The following is a 20281-nucleotide window of genomic DNA, read 5'->3' as shown; positions in this document are numbered from 1 at the left end:
ATATATTACACAACTTTGGAACTATGACTGACTGGTGGAACTATCAAAGATGAAGATCAAAATGAATCTTTGTCTACTTGTTCAAAACTGAAAATAAAATAGGGTTTTATAAGCAAGAAATTATATTTAACTGCAGAAAATRTGTTTTCAGCTTCAGCATCCAAAAGCAAGGTAAGAACTAAATGAATTAAAAGTGAACACCTGCYTTTAAATTATTTAGCTTTTTTATACAAGAGCTTAACTAGTTACAAATCGGTCTATCCTATAATGACCTGGCACAACATGCTGTATGTACAAAAATGGATAATGAAAAAAAACCCTTTCAACTTTATTGAAAGGCTTTAATTTAAAAAAATAGGTGTGTTTATTTGACATAAATCTTTGATTTTCCTGAAAATATTTTCCTGGTTCTTCAAACTGATCCGTATCTGCAGAAGTTTAGGTGCCAAAGCATTGCCAAGTGCTACTTTAGCAGTCAGGCTGTAGACTTTGCGGAAGTCGAAGTCTCGCGATATTTGTGGACAGTCGTGGGATTTTGGAAATCAAGGGTTGTGGCTAAGGGGTAAGWGACCACATAAATTGATAGCGACTGTGTGCGAAGCTGTGGTATTAATACATTTGTAACACTAAAGCGTTCCTGTTTTTATGCAATGTATTTATTCCGAAATAAACGTGGACATATATTGGTTTTATACCAATATTGAGTCCTAATATGGCGACGGTGGTGATAACGCAGAGCTCAGTCTATTTCATCGAAGGAAACAGATTACCTCCTCATCTGTAATAACACCAGCTGTTAATTTGTCTTTTGTCTATAAATATCAACTAGACACCTGCAGTTTATAAAATATTTGTTAGAGGGTTCTCTGAACTGAAATATCTGAACGTTTTACATGAGAACATCGAGGTGTAAACAAAAAGCGCTCCTTATTTATAGGCTTTGTTTGTCCAAATTTTACGAGACCCTCTTAAAGCCAGTCATTTTTTATTTGTACATTATTGTCAGTTCTTAGATGTTTGCAGAAATATTTTTGTCGGGTTTTCTACATCAAGGACCAAAAGTTAAACCTGTAAACATTTATGTTTTTTATGTTTATGTTTATTTATGTTCCCTCTAAAATTGATAAACAACCGAGATTTTCTTTTATTATAGGGCAAAATAACTGGATTTTCTTAATATGAGTGATGACAAACCCTTCCAATGCACTGCTCCTGGGTGTGGACAGGTAAGTTATCAAAAGTTTCAGAACAATTGTATTTATTATTTTAAATGATTATTTTGAATTTGAAATTTTCACCTGTTCATTAAAAGAAATTTGTTACCACAATGTAAAATAAGCATCGTGATAGAAATGCTTTATTTTAATACATTTATAGTTTAAATACCTAAAATTTGGATTTATGCAGTTCCATGTATGTTATATGCAAATAAAAAAAACTTCTGAGCTGCGTTAAAAATTATTCAGATTCAAAATATGTTGCAAATCATGTGAACATTAGTACCAGTCACTGCAATAGTTACACTTTAAATCATTTGTCAGCTGAAATAATAAGTAGTATTTGGTTTTCAGTGGGAGATTTCTTGCTTACAATCCAAGMTTTCTTTCTCTCTAAGACTTAAAAAAGTCATCTGCAGTTGTGAAACAACCAGTAGTCACAGTTTTTTATTTAAAGTTATGGGCTATAACAAAGGCTTGTTTTAAAATCCAGATTGTATCAAACCTAAAATGTGAGCAAAAGGTTCCCAAATCATCTAACTGCCTTTTTGATAGAGTTTTTTTGTTATGTAGACTATTCTCACTGATGTAATCGGATTGGACATAATAAAAAAACCCTTGTTGGAGCATTAATTGTATTAAAAAAATGTCTCAGTAATGACTTATAAATATGGACTCCCAGTGTCTTGTCAGAAATTTATAAAACTTTTCAATGAGGTGAAACAGGTTCAACAAACAAACAAAACTAAATCCTCCTGTCACCTWTTAAAATAGCACTCCTAAGATTGCCATGTCCGTAATGACTGAGAATCTACACCAACAAATTAAAATAAAATCTACCAAGGAATAAGAACAGTAAAAAAAAAWATCATTTGTTGCACCTCGTGAAAGCTTTTGGTGTGAATTGTTTACAAAATCAACACGTTTAGATGATGAGGCATCATTTGTTTGTATTTTTGGTTTCTGAAATAGAGATTCACAAATGAAGATCACTTGGCTGTCCACAAACACAAACATGAGATGACACTAAAATTTGGCCCAGCAAGAAATGACAATAATATTATTGCTGGTAAGTGCTTTTCAGGGTGGGATTTGTTGATGACTCTTATTTTGTGCTATTTGACACATTTTATGTTCTGCTGCAGACCAAACTCCCACACCTACCCGCTTTTTGAAGAACTGTGAAGAAGTTGGGCTCTTCAATGAACTCGCGAGTCCTTTTGATCATGACTTCAAAAAAGCAGCTGAAGATGACATTAAAAAGGTCCTTGTTGTTAAACCTATCTGCTTATGGTATGATTTCTCTGGTCATTTGCTGAAGTGTTCCTCTGTTTTTGCTGCTCTGCAGTTACCTCTGGATTTGTCACCTCTTGCTACACCTATTATACGCAACAAAATAGAACCTGCAGCTATAGACGCACATAGAGATAGCCCTCTGCCTCACCCCGAGTCGACTACAAATGATGACAAGGTATGCTCATTAGACAAGCTGTTTTTTAGTGACATGTTATGACGGATTTTTTGTCTGTTTCTGTAAATATTAAATTACTCTTGAATTTGCAGATTTGCTTCACTTTCCATTTGAGGTCAATTTGATTTAATTTAGGATTTACTTCTGAAGCTATGTATGTGTCTGATTGTGCTGTGGAAACATTAGTAGTGCTATCATTTCAGAGGTAAATAAATACATGATCGTGTCGATGGAGCCCTCCTGCAGCTAAGGTTTTGTATAATGTTTTCAGGACTTATCTTTGCAGCCAGCCTCACTACCAACATCCACTATAGTCCATCCTGCATCMCTTCAAGTTCCCAATGTACTTCTAGCAACCACAGAGGCTAATGTTGTAATACAGCAAGCTCTCCCATCGCCAACATCTAGCTCTGTTATTACCCAAGTCCCATCCACTAATAGACCTATAGTGTAAGTAACTGAATTTAAAAAGATTAAAAAATATATATAGTTATGATGTTGTGGTTTCTTTTTTTTAATCGTTTTGTGCAGTTTCGTTGTAATAAGCTTGTACTTTTTAAGGCATGTGCTTGCTTGTTTTTTTTTTTTGTTTGTTTGTTTATTCTTGGTCTGTAGGAAGTTTATTTTAAGTTGCATACAACATWTGCTCTATTATTTATAAAAACAATCATTGTTGCTCAAAATATACAAYGTTGACAACTAATCTTAACCCAAAAAACTTCAAAAATTAAACTGTTAGTACAGACAAAAAACTTTTTTCTACAAGTGAATCTTACTGATATAATGAGCTGAATGTTGAAACAAAATACTGTGAAAAAAAACAACTGATTGTCACACCCAAACTCGTGCTATTTTAAATTTCAACAAATATTTTTTGGCACCTTCATAGCATTCATGTAATATAACTGAACCCAAAGAAGTTCTGCCCTCATTCCCATCACTTCTTCACCTTTTCTTTAAGTTCCTAAATAGTGCTGCTTAAATTGGAGAAATACTAGAAATATTTAATGCAGTACACTTTGAAATACACTGAAACTGTTTTGCAACAGAGGTRCAGCACTGTATGAGCAACACTGATGTCACTTTCCAGGTCTCATGTGACAGGCGAGGTTTGTTGTCACATTGTTTTGATATGTCCAATATCTGTTTTTCTTTTGTTTGTTTGTGTTTTTTAAAGGTTACTGTATTTGTTTAAATATTTATCTCCATCGCTTGTCATCTAAATATGACATGATGATAGTATTCATGTCATTGCTTTGTCTTTAATTGTCACCGTTTTGAGGAATTATTCCAGATTTGTGATCATAATCACAGTTTGTTTTTATTYCTCTTTCAGCCCGGTGTCTGGCACCTTCCCTGTGCTCTTACAGTTGCCTAATGGCCAGACCATGCCTGTGGCTATACCTGCGTCTATTACAAGCTCCAGTGTACATATTCCAGCTACAATCCCTGTGAGTGTTCTCCTCAAAAGGTTTTCTCAGTCGTATGTTTCTTAGTGTTAGACTTGACATAAAAATATTTTGCTGTGTTTGAATGTAGCTATTTTAGAGCTTTCTATTTGTCTGGGTTTTGTGCAATACACCCAGTAAGTTTCTTTAAAATAAGCGTCTGACATTAATAACAATATGATTATTATTATTTTTTTAAATGTCCTAATGTCATCTTTAATTTAGTAGATATTATGAGCGCCTCACACAGTCTTCTCAAGAAGCTTTATTTTGTCCATTTGCTGACACTGATTTTCAAAGAAAAGAAATAAATAATTGTTCATTTCAAARCTGAAGCATATGTTAAGTTTTGCACATCAGTAAAAAAAAGTTAACTGTTCCTTGCCCTGGTTAAAAAGGAGGAGAAATGGGTAATATTTACTTCCTTGATTTTTTTAATTTCAAGAAGTGCAAAAACAGGCTTGCAAAAACAACTGTGGCAAAGACGGGATTGGGTTTCTTGGCAGCAGGACTCTGGCCAGAATTATTTACTCGTACAATAAGAAATAGTTGCAAAAATCTCCATTATAGAGTACACTCAAAAAAAGATATAATGGATTTAATAAAAAAAGTCAGCTGAACTGAACTTAGTAAAGGTAATGCATTTATGTTATCAAAAAAATTACAAGTTATCAAACTTATCAAACAGAAAAAATAAGTAGGTCTCCTGGATGGGTTCTTCTTTAATGAAATGTTTYGTCWCTCCTCCGAGAGACTTATTCAGTCTGAGGAGTTTCAGGTGAACTCAGTCTTATAAGCACTGTCTCTGTATGGTGGACAAACAGGTTGGTCACATGCAAAAGAGGACCATCAACCAAACAGTAGGTSATTAGTGCCTTGATTGGCTCTATTGTTCAACTTGTGTTCACTGGAACACAAATTAGGAGTCATCAGAACTCTGTACCACAGAGCAGACAGGGTCCCCACAAACCCAGGAGCCAGGSAGAAAGAGAARTCACACACAAGACAGGCCCTGGAGCAGTGCGGTTATCCTCACTGGGCTTTCCTGAAAGCAGACAAGAAACCCTAACAGGATTCCAGCCAACAACCAGATGAAACTGAAGACCCCAAATTAGGACTGCACGGTATATGCATTAGACAATAGAAACAATATGAAGTTGTTGAGTTTTTGCCTCAGCGACCACCCGAGCCCCAATCCGCTTGGACTGCCGATACCTATCGGCTGCTTCTGGAGTCCCACAGGCCAAAAAGACCTGATAGGTCTCCTTCTTCAGCCTGACAGCATCCCTCTCCGCCGGTGTCCACCAGCAGGTTTGAGGGTTGCCACCATGACAGGCACCGACAACCTTACGGCCACAGCTCAGGTAAGCCGCCTCCACAATGGAGGCACGGAACATGGCCCCTATGTCCCCCACCTCCCCCGGAGTGTGTTCGAAGTTCCCCCTGAGGTGTGAGTTGAAACTCTGCCTGACGGGAGACTCTGACAGACGTTCCCAGCAGACCCTCACTATACGTTTGGGTCTGCCAGGTTTTTTTATGTCTAAGTTAGAAATTTTACTTGAATTACTGGTTATGCCATCCACTTTATTTTGATATTGTTGAAATTTTGAGAAATGGTTCTGTTTGAAACTATTTTTCAATATATGTAAAACATTCTTCTGTACTTCTGTTATGTTCATTACAGCAAAAACACTGGCTTTGATTATGATTACAGTTTTCTGCAAAATAAATGTTCTAAAATGACATTATCTTTGCTTTTTATGATAATTTCCTACCGTAATATATACCGTTACCATGAAGGGATCTAATTTATACCGTGATATGAATTTGAGGTCACACCGTCCAGCCCTACCCCAAACCCAGACCCAAACCAGTCGTCATTCCATATGTGGCGGGAATTTCAGAGAAACTGAGACGTTAATTCTCTAAGCATGACGTCCCAGTGGCTTTCAAACCCTAAAAAACATTACGACAAAGATTGATTCACCCCAAAGATCCAGTTCCCCAGTACAGAGTAATGTAGTATATGCTGTTAATGGTCAGGAGGACAGTGATCAGTTATACATCAGGGAGACAAAGCAGCCACTGTTCAAAAAAAATGAGCCAGCACAGACAAGCAACATCATCAGGCCAGAACTCTGCAGTTAACACTCATCTACAGGCCAGGTCTCTGCAGTTTACACTCATCTACAGGCCAGGTCTCTGCAGTTTACACTCATCTACAGGCCAGTGCTCTTTCAGGGATGAAGATTTTATCATCCTTGATAGAGAGGAATGTTGGTTTGAGAGAGGAGTAAAGCAAGCCATTTTTGTGAAGAAAAAACATCCACCATTAAACAGAGGTGGAGGCCTTCGTGTCCAGTTGTCCCCCTCCTGCAATGCTGCTGTTACAGGTATGACTCCGCCCCCTGTGAGCAAAAAGTGTGAATCAGGACCCCAATGATAGTCAGGTGATGGACCACATGACCCTCTATGAACAATAGAACCAATCAAGTCACTAACGACCTATTGTTTGGCTGATGGTCCTCTTTTGCATGTGACCAACCTGTTTGTCCACCATGTGGAGGCAGTGCTTATAAGGCTGAGTTCACCTGAAACTCCTCAGACTGAAGAAGTCTCTTGGAGKAGAGATGAAACGTTTCATTAAAGAAGAACCCATCCAGAGGACCTACTTATTTTTCTATTTGATTTTTCTACCTGGATTACTGAGATGCATCAGGACATTTATTCAGTTCATTTGTGTGGAACCAGTTGACTTTTTTTAAGTACATCTGTTATTTTTTTTTTTTTTTTTTTTAGTGTGGGTAGAATACACGTCTTATAACACTTGTAAGTGCCTCATACAGAAAACTGACATAAATTAAGGTGCATTTGTTATTTTTTAAACTCGTCTCATTGCACACTAGTTCTGTTTGTCTATGTGGGACCCTAAACAGAAGATGAATAGCTCCTGATATCGGCTCACTGCAACAAAAACCTTCAATCTCCAGTCTTTTGGGACAAGGAGAACCTTTAACAAGTAAGGGAGGACTGAAGAAGATTAAAAACATTAGCCACCAGTGGGTTTCCCCTTCCCTTGATCATCTCTTCCTCTTCTACGCACCCCTCCTCCCTGTCTGTCTTGTTGTCAGTGGCTGAGAGGAGAGGCCTAAATCTGGCCTTTGGACTCATGTCTCTCCATCCTCTCCTCAGCTTCCCTGTCCATATGCTCTCACTCAGCCAAGCAGAGGTTCATTAGCGTGCACACTGCATCTCCATGTGGCGCTGCCTCCGCAAAATAACAGGCTATCCAACCTAATGAGGCTGAGATATGGGGAAAATTATGAAAGCCTGCCATAGCTGTTTATGTTGTGGGGTGAGGGGTGGGGTAGTGAAGCTTGCCTCTTTTTATGGCTGAAGACTAATTTTCTGTGGTGTGATCTGCGTCTGTGTCTCTCTTGTCAGCTTGTCAGACCCGTCACCGTAGTGCCTACCGTCCCTGGAATCCCCGGACCCCCCTCGCCACAACCTCAGCCCATCCAAACAGAAGCAAAGCTGGTATTTATTATCTTATTTACATCAAGTGTCATTTCCATGTTGTGTCTGTTACATTTCAACTGAAGGAGATGATGACGACTAAGGTAATGAGAGGGTTTGGCGAGAGGATCATTTTCCCCCTCTTTCAATAATAACATTTCTGCAATGAATGTAGTCTAATGTCAATTTTATAAAAATCAGTCAAAAATCAACATTAGTCCTATAAATTGGATAAAACTAGTAATAAACCCATTTCATGGCCGCTGACACAAATTGGGCTAATGTTTAGCTTGAATGGCTTTTTCTGCTGTCAAACACTTTTTTATTGCTCAAGTAATTTTATAATTGGCATGGCATTACAGACAGACACACAAGCATGTATTTAATATAGCAATATTTTTTATTATAAATAAGGAAACTGTGAGGTACAGTGACCTAACATTTGGAAATGTATATCTCTAAACATGTCTAGTTTGACATAGACAACAAAGGTAAAGTGGTTGAAATAACAGATAAGATACAAAGCAAAAGTCTTTTCTTTCTTTCTCTGTATCAAAAAACCAAAATTGTTGAGTCTTTATTAAAAAAATTCTTTATTTTCTTTGAAAACCAGTTGGCATCTGGGCAAATTTTGAATTATTTTACACCTTATGTAGCATTTGTCTCAAAGCTAGCACCAAGGTAACAACAGTTAGCTTTGCAAATTACATTTGTAAAAACATTCTTTCAAAATAATTTTGATTGTGCAAACACTTTTTGTTAGATTTCTTGTAACAGAGCAAGAGAGCTCTGTAATTAGTGCTAATTTAGTTTAAATACAATAGTTTTTTTGCAATCGGTGTGTTATTAAAAGTGCAGGTTTGGATGTTCAGATACGAGTATGGGTAAGAAATTGGCATTGACTACAGAAGTTGTGCCAGAAACATGTCTGCATACGACTCTGCAGGGCGAGCAGGGTCACAGCAGTCATGTTGTCCTGTATTAAAAGTGATAGTTGGGGGGCAGAGATATGAAGTGGTGTGAGGGGGATCAGTGGCAAGGTGATGAAGCACGGATCACAGAACCCGTAAGTGTTCGCAGCATGCTCTGCCTGTAGAAATTATCGGCTAAACAGCAACGATGTGGGTTTGTGTATTGGAAGGCAAAGGATTGATCCTGAGTAGCGGGGAGAGGGGACGGGAGGGGCAGGGAGTTGTTGAAGATCATGGGGTGCAGAGATGACAAACGCAGTGACAGCGTTGTGCTCAGCACGCCGTCACCAGGGCCAACCTGAGGGGAGGGAGCGGGGGCAACCAATGAAAACCAGCTGGGTGCATCCTGGCAAACGCTCAGCGAGGCACTTTAAGTCAGCCTCACCCTGCATGAAACCTTTTGTTCAGCAGAATCTTGCCTGACCTGCAAACCCACCCCCCCCACCCCACCCCCTCTCAGCACCTCCCACCGCACTCAGTTCATCAGCAAACACCTAATGAGCCTGCATCAAGAAAACAGACCAGCCCAACCTGCCCGCTCCCCACCCCCACCTGGCTCTCATGGGGGGTGGCGGCGTAGACGGCACTTTACAAGGACTGATGATGCTGCAAAGACCACAATAATGATAATTAACTTGCTGAATTTAGAAGATTATGCTGTTAATTAGTTGCAAAATAAAGATAAGTAATATAGTAGCAGATGGTTGAAAAACACCCATGAGATGGAGGGTTATTACACTGATGAGGTTTCCATRGCAGAGATGAAATATGAATCTGACTGGCTTTTCCCTCATTCTGTGGACCATTCCAAGAGAATAATATCTTGTTTCTGCCAGAAGAGCTTCTGGAAGGGTATTACACGATAAACTAATTTGGTAGATAGATTGGTCTGGCAAAGGTAGCTGTTAGAATAATGCGGCCCTCTGTTTTCTCATGTAAATGTATTCTCTCTCACTTTGTTACTGTTGGAGAGGCTCATTCACTTTCACCTTGTTTGTTTAAGGTTTGATGCCAGAGGAATTGACCTGTAAATCTTGCACACCAGGCTGTGGAGAGGTAGTTTCTCTGAATAGGGGGTGTTTTTGTGTTAAATGATCAGTGCAAGTGTTGCAAAAACGGCTTTTTATCTTTAAACACTTGATTCACAGCATGTGCTCTTCGTTTGTACACAGATCTGACGACAGCATGTGCAAACTAAAAGAGAGGAGTCATTTTCTCGAAATGACTTTATTACAATTGTGGCAAAAATGCAGAACAACCTCTTTCAGTTTTTACTTATCAAAAAGTGAACAATCGGTGGTCTGTAGAGTCACTGCTGCAATAACTAGGAGTAATTGCATTCTGTTTGGCCGTATGTGTCTCTAACACTGTTGTGGAGCAACAACTGTTCTTTACAATCTTGCTTTAGTTCATTGAGCTTTGTTGGCACAGCTTTCTTAAGGTCCCACTACTGCATTACAAGTGAATTCAGTGTTTAGACTTTTACTAGACAGTCTTCATATTATACTGATTCTTTCCTTTTTGAGCCATTCTTCTGAGATTTTGCTGATGCTTCTTGGAAATATTCCCAGAAACAATTTGGATCAAATTTACTAATAATTAGTTGATTGAGTTTGATTATCAAAACCAATGTACTTGGTTGTTTTTATTTATTTTTTTTTTTTACTGTTTTTGCATTTTGGTTATCGCAAAATCACCTTTTATTAGACAAAATCCCAACATTGGGTTCAAAATTCATTGGACGGTTCTTGCTTGTTTACTTAGTTAATAATTGTTTACATCTTTTTCAGAAATCCAAGTTAAAAAGTTGCAACTTTTCATTCAGTAAAGTGATAGAGAATTTAAAAGTGCAACAGTGACTGGTGGTGGATACTGTCACCAAACTAAAACCACCTCCTATAGGGAAGCATGGTGGTGGCAGCATTATCCTAAAGTACTTCTTAGTAGCAGATAGAGACCCTGTCAGAGTTTTGTGAAAGATGAATGCTGTCAAGAAGGATTAAAGGTGTGATCAATTGAAAAAATAACATTTAGCAAGATAAATTAAATAATACAGTTCAGATGTTTTCTATCAGTCTGATCTAACTTGAGAAAAAAAAAAACTGAAAAAATGTCCCCAAGTCTGTGTGCAAAGTTTGTAGAGATTTAACTAAAGACACAACTGCTTAAGACCTTTTCTGAAATGTGGGATCATTATTATTGTTTTTTTTTCTTTTTTTTTATTTATTCATTGATTAAACTCCTAGGACCTGGCACCACATATGTGGACTGTTAAGTTGAAATATTGTTAAAAAAATGATCCAATCTGTTTTGTAATCTTTAAAGAAAGAGTGGAGATTAAGTTGTATGTAACCCACTGTGCATGTGTCGTTTGAGAGGAATGGGGTAGGTGGGGGAACTCGGTTGAGAGAGGGAAAAAGTGTACAATGTGTAAAGTTTGTTGGTCATGTTGATGGCGACAATTTAAACGGGATTCTAAGAAAGAAAGAAAAAAAACTGCTAACTCAATAATCAAATTATCGTACTGTATATACTCAGGATCAGTCCTTCATCCATAGACTTAAACACACTGAACAATTTTTCTCTACTGCCTCCTGCCACTTTCCCCATTCCTCTCAACCGACACATGTGCAGTGGGTTACATACTACTTAACATGGACAAAAATGCATTGCAATGCAAGAGTTCAGAAAACAAACAAAAGAAAATATGAATACAATAAAAAAACAAAGCACAAGTCATAAATGACATAGGAAATTATTACATCTGGCCATTTTTTCCCCAAAATAAATTCAAAATACTCAAACTTTTAAATAAAAATAAAAACAGCACTAGGTCCTTCCCATTTTGTTTGAACAATAGTTTTTGTCATATATACTAGGTAGTATCATGTTTTTTTCAATAAACTAGCTTTTGTCATTTTTTTAACATATAATTTTTTCTAGAAGTTTTAACGTCAATATCAAGATTCAAGGAATACCTTGAACTGAAGTATGTTGTTCCTTCAAACTAGTTTGAAATTCTCACCTTTTTGTTTAATCTTTTTTTTTTTTTTTTGCTATTTCCTGTTTTTGTTTATTAATTATTATTTCATGCAGTTGTCTTTGTGACAAATTCTGTTTCCAGAAACTCAAAGCCACGATAAGCCAGCAGCTTCCTCAGGTAACCAATGGAGATGGCATTGAAGTCCAAAGCAGTGCTGTAACCCACACTGCTAATCCCGCTTCTCCAGCCCCGACCCCGACTCCAGCCCCAGCTGTGATCCTAACTGCGGCTCCTCAACTGCCTACAACTGAGGAAACCTCCACACATTCCCTTCAGCAGCCAGCCACCTCCACCACAGAAACACCTGTAAGTATTTACTGTATGTCCACACTGCTTTTTTTTATCAAGGTCAGAATGCTACAATATAGAAAACTGACATAATGTTTTGTTCAAATGTACTTTTGAAATCCAGGGTTTGTTTTTCATTGTTTCCTCTACAATATTTGTATTTGTCTGTTTCTAATATTTAGTTTTGTAAAGCTTTGTTTTGGTTGTTGGTTTTATATGTGTTTGTTTTTCAGTTTCCCCATGTTTCACCTTTCATTAGTTCAGCTCCTGCCCCTCCCAGTCGTGCCCTCTCCTCGTTCTCCTCCACAGTCGTTGGTCATTCCCCTTATCAATATTGTTTCTTTTAAACCTTGTCATTTTGTCTTGTGTCTTACTGGTGCGTTATGCATTCCTGCAAAGCCTGTCTGTGTTTGCCCCTGCCTTTTGGCTTTTAAGGCACTGTGCAAAGTTTTTGGATCTGGTGGCCACCTCCATTGATGTGTGTGAGTGGTATCGGCAGTTGGTGAGCTACTGAAGAAGAGGTCTCTCCACCCCAGGTTGAAGTTTTTCCCAGGAGTGGGAGATATCCTCAAGAGGGCTCGAAGGGAGAGGATCATAGGTAGAACTCCATTTCCCTGTTTCTGGTGGGCATCGTTCTCTGCTGTACCCACCTTCACAGTGACACATTCAGAGAGCCCTCCTCAGCCCACGAAGTAGATCTTTGTGTCTGAGGATTATGAGCAACTGGGGTCCYGTGCTCCAAGGTCCTGCCCACCTTCATGTATCTCCATGGGGGTCGGTGAATATGATGCACCACCTTCGTGTGTCCTGGGATTCAGACCAGATGTCCCACATGCTGCTGCAGCTTGAAGTCTCAAGCCCCTGGTGAGCCCCAAGCTTCTCCTGAGTCCTCATCTATGGCAATGCCCTCCTGTGGTCTCTATGCCTGCTGCAACTCCCCCTCTGGTGGTCTCTAYGTCAGCTGCAACTCCTCTTCAATCCTTGGTTCCTAAGTCATCAGTTCCTGTGTTCGTCTGCAGCAAAGTCTCCGGATTCCTGGTCTGATCCATCGTCTGCTCCTGAGTCTCCTGGTCTTGTTGTTGAGTTTCTTGTGTCTATGCCTGCACCAGAGCCTCTTAATCCATCATTAATTTTATCATCATTTAACCTTAATCCGTCATCATTCTTTTATTTCTTTTTACCCCCTCCACCCACCCAAGTCAGAGGTTGTTTTGGAACATCTGGGGCCGTTCTTTAAGGGAGGGGTACTGTAAGCATCTGTGGGTTTTGGTTGATAGGTTTTGTATGTGTTTGGTTTTCAGTTTCCCCATGTTCTCACTTTCATTAGTTCAGCTCATGCTCTCGCACTCATCCCTGCTCCTTGTTCTACTCCACAGGTGTTGGTCACTCCCCTCATCAGTATAGTTTCTTAAAAATTTTGTCTCTTAGTCTTGTGTCTCACTGGTGCATTATGCTCTCCCGCAAAGCCTGTCTGTTTGCCCCTGCCCCGAGTGTTTGTTAAAGTATTGACAGTGTATTTCTTGGAAGTTTTTCTGATAAGAGTTTTTGCTGCCACATCAGCCCTTTTGTTCTCTCTTTTTGAAAATAAATTAATTTTATTTTACTTTTATCTTTGCATCTGGTTTTGCATTTGGGTTCAATCTTGCACCAGCAAACATTATAAGTTTGGCATTTTAAGGCCTTATCGCACTATAAAGACAACTTATGCCAACTTTAAAAATATTATGAATAAAGGTTGCATATTCAATCTAATTGTTAACATTACTCTAGGTTCAGACCGAACGCATTTTGAGCGTCAGGAGCATCAGGTTTACATGCAAAGTTTATGGACGYACGTCTAGGGGTGTCGAGAAGCCTTGCGGCACATTTAGCGTGGCTCGTTTCAAAGTGGTAGGTGTAGTTTGAGCATTTGATGTTCGTCCAAAGCAGCTGACACCGGAGTCTGAAAATCTGAAGTTTTGCTGCTCGACRCGGCACRTCAACCAATCAGAGAGACTCTGCCATGTGAYGTAGCGGTGCATTTTCCAAAGGGACAGTCTCCTGAATAATTTCCACTAACCTGAGACAGATTGACAAGGAGCTCTTTAGCTGTAATCAAGTGCCTGTAGTTGTTGTCCTGGCAGGAGATGTGGAGCCGATGCGGGTCAGCATCTCGTCAAATTGGACTTGGGACAAAAATAGTTCTGGAAGCGAGCCTCGTCAGTGCGCTGCTCCTGAAGTGTTGAAACTCACCACACTCAGAACGTCTCTGAATTATCTGGTGAATTAATAATAAAATGAGCGTGATGTTCTCTTGCTCTCAGTAAATAAAGCAAAGCCACTTCCTTTATTTTATCTGCCGTTGTACAGAGGCCGCCAGAGWAAAACAACCAAGAGCCTAAGCCGGATGCACGTCTAGAGAAATTTTGATGAGCGTCTTTGATCTTAAAGTGCACAAGCGTCCAACTTGAAGCAWTGGATGCGTTTTTGATGCTGAAAATGCATTTGGTGTGAACCTCGCCCAAATGGGCTTCTTTTTTCATTMCATTTTGAACATGAACATTTTTAGTGTTGGACAAAATTTTAWAAGTTGGCATATGYTGTCTAAAWTGTTGATATTTGACAGGACCTTTAGCCAAGCTGGTTCACTTAAATAAATAATTTATAGAATTTGGCCATCTTTGTTTTAAATTTATAATTTACATATGTGAAGAGTGTTTGTCCCGGTCCTTGTTTAACTGTCTTCGTTTTAATMCAAGTAGCTCTTCAGACCTTTGTTCTGTAATGCTAAAGTTTTCTGACTAGCATCCATTAACCATTATATAGAATAGCTTGTACCTGCCTGTAAACGTTGTGTAAAACACATTGTATTACTGAGGTTTTTACAAAATGTTATTTAAGTTAAATATTTGTTTAAATTGAAACAGAAATAAATRTATTTTAGTGACTCCTCCCCTTCCCTTAATATCAGCAGTTCAAAACTRTTGTGATAATTTTGCTCATCAAGTTATTGGCCTATATTGTTTTTATTGTCACTTTTGTTGTTATTAAATAGGCTTCCCCAGTKCCACCTGTACCAAACCCTCCAAGCACAGGGGGTCGGCGGCGAAGAACCACAAGTGAAGACCCCGATGAGAAGAGGCGCAAGTTCCTGGAGCGGAACAGGGCTGCAGCTTCTCGCTGTAGGCAGAAGAGAAAAGTGTGGGTCCAGTCTCTGGAGAAGAAGGCTGAAGACCTCAACTCTATGAATGGTCAGCTACAGGTAATCCCAACATCTTTGTCTCACCGTTTACAGAAAACAACCTGTCTTTAGTAGCATTTTTTTTATTTCCATGTCAGTTTGTGGATGTTTGCTTGCCTCTATTTATTATTAAGTAATTTTAGTGTGAACATGTTTTCACACTTTTCCCTTCTGTGGTGATGAAGTCATTAAAGCCGATTAAGAAGAGCTGCCGTATGACAGCAGCAGAGTGTGAGCCCTTTACATCGATATGTCCCTGTCAATAAAGATGTATCCTCCAGATGTCAGCCGCACACAAGCGTGTCGTCGCTTCTGTCTCAGCAGTTTACTGAATGGCCTCAAAAATCTCCGAGGGAAAGGTGTCTTTTTGAACCTTCATTTCGCAAGAAGCAATTAGGATCTGATGCTGACAAGTTCGAAACAGTTCATGTGTCTGCTGTCTCTGTTGATAAGTGTGAGCCGGGGGTGCGGCACATCGGTGTTCCAGACAATTAAATGAGATGTGGTGTTTACTTGCTAACCGTATTTTTTTTTTTTTTTTTTTTTTTTTTTTTTTTTTTTTTTTTTTTTTTTTTTTTTTTGATGAGAGCAGAGTAAGATGCGGAAAATGGAGGAGGGGATACACAGCGGAGTGAAATAATAATAAATGGGTTCATGATCATATCTGGTTTAAAATCTAGTTATCACCACTTGTTATGGCTGCGCTAGTTACAGTTTTTATTTAAACAAAGGCAGACAAGAAGGGGAGGATAGGTGAGTGAATCGGGTTATAAATAGAAAAATAATCGCAGTTAAACTACAAAGAGGCGAACAACATGTGGTAAAGAATAAAAGGGCGCTTTATATGAGGGCATTAATCAGCAGAGCAGTTTTTGTAAAAACCCCCATGCTGACATGGCCCAGCTGATCAGCGAAACTGCCTCTAATGATGCACAATTATTTTAACATCATCCTTAACTGGCTTTTTAATGAGGTGTCAGTCCAGACAGCTCACAGGGCTTCTAGCATCACCCAAGGCCCATTTTCTCAGCTTCGATTAACTTGGAAACAAGTTTTAACTCTAAATGGTCCAGATTAGTTTGTCCTAAATTAAAGGTATGATGCAGTTTAAAGAGATGGTTGCTGAAATGTCAGATGGCAGATCTGCTGTCTGCTTTGGATGCCACTTTTTGGGCAAATGTTTATGTCCATAATAAATGGCAGAGAGCATTTTAAAAGAACGCCTGTGTTTATATTGGTTTTAAATGGCAGCAGTCATGCTGGAAGCACAGTAAATACGGTGTTGGCTTCGTGTGATACATATGCTCCTTCCAGCTGTGTTTAAATCTGGCTTACAATAGCTCAGCCCTGCCAACACCAGCAAAACTAAACAGATGGAATCAAATAAATTGGCTGCTTTTAGACTAATAGATTAAGCCACCCGTAGTCCTTTAAAGAAGGATAGAAGGAGCTTAAATCTGCCATTGGGTGTTTCGCGGGCCCCGGGCCGCTCTAAATCCAGTTAAAGTCACCTTCAGCGTAATGTGGCTCTCTTTTACGACATGCAGAAATCCTTAGCTCTCTTGGGAGCTGTAACGACACAGGAGTGTAAATCTCAGCAACATCTACGAAGTCGTACTGACAACCCGAGCAGCTCACCTCAGACAAATGCTCTGGTTGGTAGCCAGTGAAGGGCCATAATTATTTTGCAGGAAAGAGTGTGTTTTACTTTATCCTGAAATAATATATTGTTCGTTTCTTATGAGAGAAAATGTATTTTTTCGGCTGTAATGTACTATTCTAAAAATACAAATGGGTTCCTATAAGTTTAACCCCAAAATCCCATTATTGGCTTTAGAATAAATAATGGATCAGTTCATCTAGAGAAGACACAAAGCCACATTCAAATTGTTATTATTATTATTATTATTTACAGATTGTATGAACATTTAGATTTTATTTGTGTTAATATGAATGGTATACAGTGACATCTAGTGGTAAAAGTAGCAAATTGCAACAAAATTAATCCTGTGCAACTGTGTGCTAAATGCTTAAAAACTGTTCTGAAAATACATCAGTCTTAATACATTTAGCCTTGAATTTCTTCAAAAGAAAGAATACATCTGTCATTAAGTGTGACAATTGCTTGACTCTGATTTATAGAGTGTGGAAATATCTTTTCTGAAGAGTGACGTTTTGTTTGTTTCTTTCGGCGGAATGTCTCGTCTTTCCTCAAGAATGAAGTCACCCTGCTGAGAAACGAAGTGGCTCAGCTGAAGCAGCTTCTTCTGGCTCATAAAGATTGCCCCGTAACCGCCATGCAGAAGAAGTCTGGCTATCACAGTGAGTAATGCTCCATTATTCTCTGCCCGAGGCTTCGAATCAAACTTGTCTAAAATAGGCTCAAGTTAAGGACACGTCTTGCTTGAGGCCAAGCAGAAATAAACTTTAGATATGCTGGGTTCTTTTTCTTTTTCTCTAAAACTTAGTAGAACTTCAAACGTGTGTGGGTAAACGTATTTTGTCTTGATGCCAGTGTTGTTTCACTTCTCTAAGAGGCCACAGCTGGCATACGAAACATTTTGTCTCATTTGATATCTAGATCAACATTTGTTACATGAAGTTAAATGTCTGCTGTACTCTCCAAGAAGGACAGCCATAAACTCTGTTCTTAATGACTTTCTTAAGCACAATTGATTATTCTTCATATTTATTCATAGTAATTTATATAATTGTTTTTATTTTAATGTAGTCAGCTTACAGTGATAATCTTTACAAATTCTGCCATTTGGAGCCTCTTAATCTAAATTTCTTGTTGTCTGCCTGGTCTGCAGAGTGCCATCACATGGTCTCATTTAGAATCATACGACCTATTTTTCTTCGTTTTCCTCAGACCGAGGCTCTGTCATTTTGATTTTGTGGTCATAACTCACCAGAATGCACCACACCACTTCCACACTGTCCTCTAAACACCTCGCCTGACTTGTATTGACAGTGATTGCCACTGGAATGAGTCCATTAAAGCAGCAGTCTTGACAAGACTGCAGAATATTCTCATTGTGAAGTGTCCGCCAAGCCATACCGTTCATTATGCATCTCTTATTGCCTTCCGTCCCACAGACACAGTTCCCTGTGCATTATGGGACTGATGGTTCCCAGGCTGGAGCGTGCTGTCAGAGGCAGAGCTCATTTAGTTCAGTGCAGATGTTTTTTAACAGGATCCATAGATGAATATGGTCATTTCCCCTCATATGTTTGCTCAAAATGTGTGCTGTCTCTTTCTGTAACTTTGTGAAAGATGACACTTGAAGAACTTTTTCCTTCTCGCTTTGAAAAATAGAACCTCATCCAAGCATCTCAGTTGATGTGTTTAAAATGGGAGGTTTTCTAAAAAGATGGACAGAAGACCAGTATATGTGAGAGTGAGGAAAGAAGAAACATTCGATTTTCAATGTGATTGTCATACAAAACCTTGGAGGAACTGATTGAAAACAGGATGTTTAAAGATTGCTGTTTTATTAAAATTCAAACAGTTGTATTTGTTTTCTAAAACTGAAAAGAAAAGCTCAGAGTTTTCAAAGTGGAAACGTTATGAACAATTAATATCTTACCTGCTGTAGATGTCGTTTTCAACAACCTCAGTTTGGGTAAAACATAGTGCTGGGCGGTATACCATTTTGTACCAAATACCGGTTTTTATTTTTGTTATGATATAAATTTTTTGAATACCGGACATTCCGGTTTAAATAGCGGAACGTTTTGTCGCGGCCGCCAGTGAACTGTTGTTTCCCGGGGGACATTTTTCCTTGCTGCACCGCTGTGTGCGTTAGCATGCTAATGTTTGGAGCAGCTAGTTACAGACACGGGTGGCGATTCCGCTGCTTATATTGACTGATGTTTAAAAAAACATCCCGTTTTCGCCGTCGCTGAATGTAGTAAACACCTCTTCAGTGACGTGCACAGTTATGCTGATGGAGACTTAACGTGGTTCTATTGTGAAAAGCCTGCGGGAAATAGTTCGTAGTGGAGTTGGAATTGACTGGTGTGCAAGGTGAGTCGTGCTGATAAGCTTTAATAAATAACATAAAACAATAAACCCGATCATAATCTTTTCTTAACCCTCTTCCTTCACGACTGGACCAAAATGCGTGATTACTGTCTGCAACCACCAGTCAGAGAAGAACAGACACAGAGGAGGGAAACAGCGACACAGACAGAGGTACAGTAAAAGAAAAAAGTCAATAAGCAGGGTTTGTACATTTTATTATCAGCTGAGCTGTGATGAAAAGAAAAATACCGTCAAATACCGTGAAACCGGTGAAAATGTTGAAAATACCGTGATAAAACATTTTGATCATATCGCCGAGCTCTAGTAAAATGTTTCATTTTGACTGGCTTGACAAGCTAGCTACTAGGGCTTAGGTAAAAGGGAGTTTCATGTTTTAAAACAACTCTAGTCTAAAAAAAAATCATAGTGATTTATTTTATTATTTATCTTTTTTTTTATTTTATAAATATGCCACTTTCAGTTTCATGTTTCAGAGTTACCTACACAGAGGTTTATGATTATTTTCAAGCATAAATAGCAACATCAGCTGTTAGCTGTAGCACTTCCAGTGCATTCTGGGCCATTTCTGACAAAGGTGACAGATTGYTTTACTAAATGTAATCTGAAATTATTTGCAGTTTTAAGTTGTTTTAAGTAAGTCTTGGCTCCACTTTGATTAGCTGTTAAGTTGTCAGTCTGTTCAGAATTAAACCTTCTTTTCAATTTCTCTCTCTCTCTCTTTAAAATGTATCTTACTCCCACCCGTGAAAAGATAACTCTGGTCAGAACCTTGAGCTCCAGCTCCAGCAGCCTCGGCTGAGCTGTCCGCCTCAAACCACACCAGCACCGGACGGAGGAGGTGGAGCGCTCCGCGACAGCCTGACAGAAAAAAATAAAAACATACAGCTGCAGCTGCTCACAAGATGCTAGTTTAAATCAGGAATAAAAGTGTTGGGTCTTGTTTGGTCCGTTAGGGCTGCAGCTGCCCCCTTGTGTTTCTGCCTTTTTTTTTCCCCCTCCTCCCCTCCCGCTGTGCAGGACGTACTGCTGGTGTGTGTGTGTGTGTGTGTGTGTGTGTGT

The 20281-nt window shown here is 39.0% G+C and overlaps 1 protein-coding gene across 2 annotated transcripts in view; it reads left to right on the top strand.

The window, feature by feature from the left end:
* The first annotated feature begins 418 nt into the window (after window positions 1–418).
* Window positions 419–20281, top strand: part of atf2 (activating transcription factor 2) — a 24053-nt gene continuing 4190 nt past the window's right edge. Inside the window, exons 1-11 of one of the 2 annotated variants that reach the window (XM_014001409.1) lie at window positions 419–562; window positions 1154–1226; window positions 2190–2286; window positions 2363–2481; window positions 2566–2688; window positions 2960–3138; window positions 4025–4139; window positions 7581–7673; window positions 11748–11972; window positions 14989–15195; window positions 17391–17496. In XM_014001409.1, coding sequence (XP_013856863.1) covers window positions 1179–1226; window positions 2190–2286; window positions 2363–2481; window positions 2566–2688; window positions 2960–3138; window positions 4025–4139; window positions 7581–7673; window positions 11748–11972; window positions 14989–15195; window positions 17391–17496 — 1312 coding nt within the window. In that variant the 5' untranslated portion in view covers window positions 419–562; window positions 1154–1178. The other variant, XM_014001408.1, reaches the window with a different exon arrangement.

This window comes from Austrofundulus limnaeus, unplaced genomic scaffold, assembly GCF_001266775.1.
Source record: "Austrofundulus limnaeus strain Quisiro unplaced genomic scaffold, Austrofundulus_limnaeus-1.0 Scaffold9, whole genome shotgun sequence".
Lineage (NCBI taxonomy): Eukaryota > Metazoa > Chordata > Actinopteri > Cyprinodontiformes > Rivulidae > Austrofundulus > Austrofundulus limnaeus.
This window is presented reverse-complemented; position numbering and strand designations above follow the sequence as displayed.